The following is a 1,753-nucleotide window of genomic DNA, read 5'->3' on the forward strand; positions in this document are numbered from 1 at the left end:
TAAATGGAAACATTGGCACATGTAGATACGTAGATCTTGAAAGTTGAGTTGTTCAACACTTGAAAATAGCTAATATCAGTTATCAACGCTATTTTCAAGTTTTCAACAACTTGACTTTCAAGATCTACATATTTACATGTGCCAATGTTTCCATTTATCAATGTTATATTTTAAGATCTGTGCAAGAACTCGGCTAATAGATGTTTCCGTATATAAAAGCTCTCTTCAAGTTCTGAAAGAATAGTAATATAGTGAAAACATAAACTTGTGTTTGGATTAAATTTTCAAAATTCATGTCATTTTCAACATTGGAAATTACTTAATGAAACTATATTCACTGAACTCATGAAAGGAATAGTCCAAACAATTGTTAGATAGAGTTTTACAAGTCATCAAAATGCAGTTCTACAGTGTCCAAAGAGTAGGTTGAATTTCAGACGCTATAATTAATTATGTTTTCGCTTAAGCATTTTCTGGAAAAGTTGTGTAAAATACCTCATTCCTGCAATGACTGAATGTCTTTACTTATTGAACACTGGCAGGAGAAAATTACAACTGATTGCTTTATTTTAAAAGTAATTTACATTTAAGACTTATTATTCATACATTTTGGTAAATTCAGAAGCATTGAGTGTAATTAATGAAGTCAACTAATTTCAGTAGATAATGTCAGTGTACTGACAAAATGTTTACATGCATATTATTATATATTCTAAAATACTCAGCCAATCAATGAACATTATATATCAGTAAATGATGTATGCTTTTTACTATTTACAAATTAGAAACTTAATAACTTCATTAGTAACAATGTATTACTCAAATGTTATGATTTACCTATAATTATACAACAGGTGCCTGGTAAGTTTAACTAATTCATTCTATATTATCTACAATGCAGAAACACAACTGTCAGTTATTGGTTTTACAGTTAAACTGACACTTTCAAACAAACTTGTAGAACATTTACATAGAAAAAGAAGAACTGATGTACATTAACTTTACAAAGTTTCGTAATTATAATCAAAATTTCAGTTTTTATAAAAGTTTAGCAGAATTTGAAATTATTTACAAAAACAATATTATTCAGTATAATATATATATATATTTAAAAATTTTATTCATTTTGGGATTAGTATATTAATGTGTTATTTCTACAGTTTTGTTTGAGATTATTCAAACTAGTCAAACTTCCAACTGATGTGTGTTTTATCAAAACCAGAATATGATATAACTACAGTATTATGTTTTTCATCCAGAGGGAGTACAATCCTACAAAATACTACATGTCAGCAGATAAAAGATATGTCCTTCTCACAAATTACATGGTACAAGTAAGTATTGAAAATAGCAGAAGTTGTTGAAATAAAATGCAATTTGAATTTATTTAAACATAATATACCATGTATATGTGCAATGATTTTATGATTATAATGTTTTAGGAATAAATGTTTTACACAGTGGTTAAAACAGAAATCTGAAGATGAAAGAGCCAGTGAATTATCCACTAGGTTATTCCCCTTAGAAAATTTTAAAAAATCATCTGTCAAACACAACATATTATTATGCATTTACTATATATAAAGTCGCCATCACTTTTAACAGAACTGTATGAACTTGGACCACAAAGGTTTGCCAAAACTCATCATTTCCAGATCCTCCCAGTTGTTAGCCATAATTTTAATCCTGTTTAGTGAAGACCAGTTTTGTTATATAATAATGTGTTCCTCATTTTAGTTCCAACATATTGTTG

The 1,753-nt window shown here is 27.7% G+C and overlaps 1 protein-coding gene across 1 annotated transcript in view; it reads left to right on the forward strand.

Annotated features, from left to right (window-relative positions):
* Window positions 1-1,249: 1,249 nt before the first annotated feature.
* LOC106461055 (prolyl endopeptidase FAP-like) overlaps window positions 1,250-1,753 on the forward strand; it is a 63,109-nt gene continuing 62,605 nt past the window's right edge. The window contains exon 1 of the mRNA XM_022387893.1: window positions 1,250-1,334. Coding sequence (XP_022243601.1) covers window positions 1,287-1,334 — 48 coding nt within the window. The 5' untranslated portion in view covers window positions 1,250-1,286. The remainder of the gene's footprint in view (window positions 1,335-1,753) is intronic.

This window comes from Limulus polyphemus, unplaced genomic scaffold (assembly GCF_000517525.1).
Source record: "Limulus polyphemus unplaced genomic scaffold, Limulus_polyphemus-2.1.2 Scaffold889, whole genome shotgun sequence".
NCBI classification, from domain to species: Eukaryota; Metazoa; Arthropoda; class Merostomata; order Xiphosura; family Limulidae; genus Limulus; species Limulus polyphemus.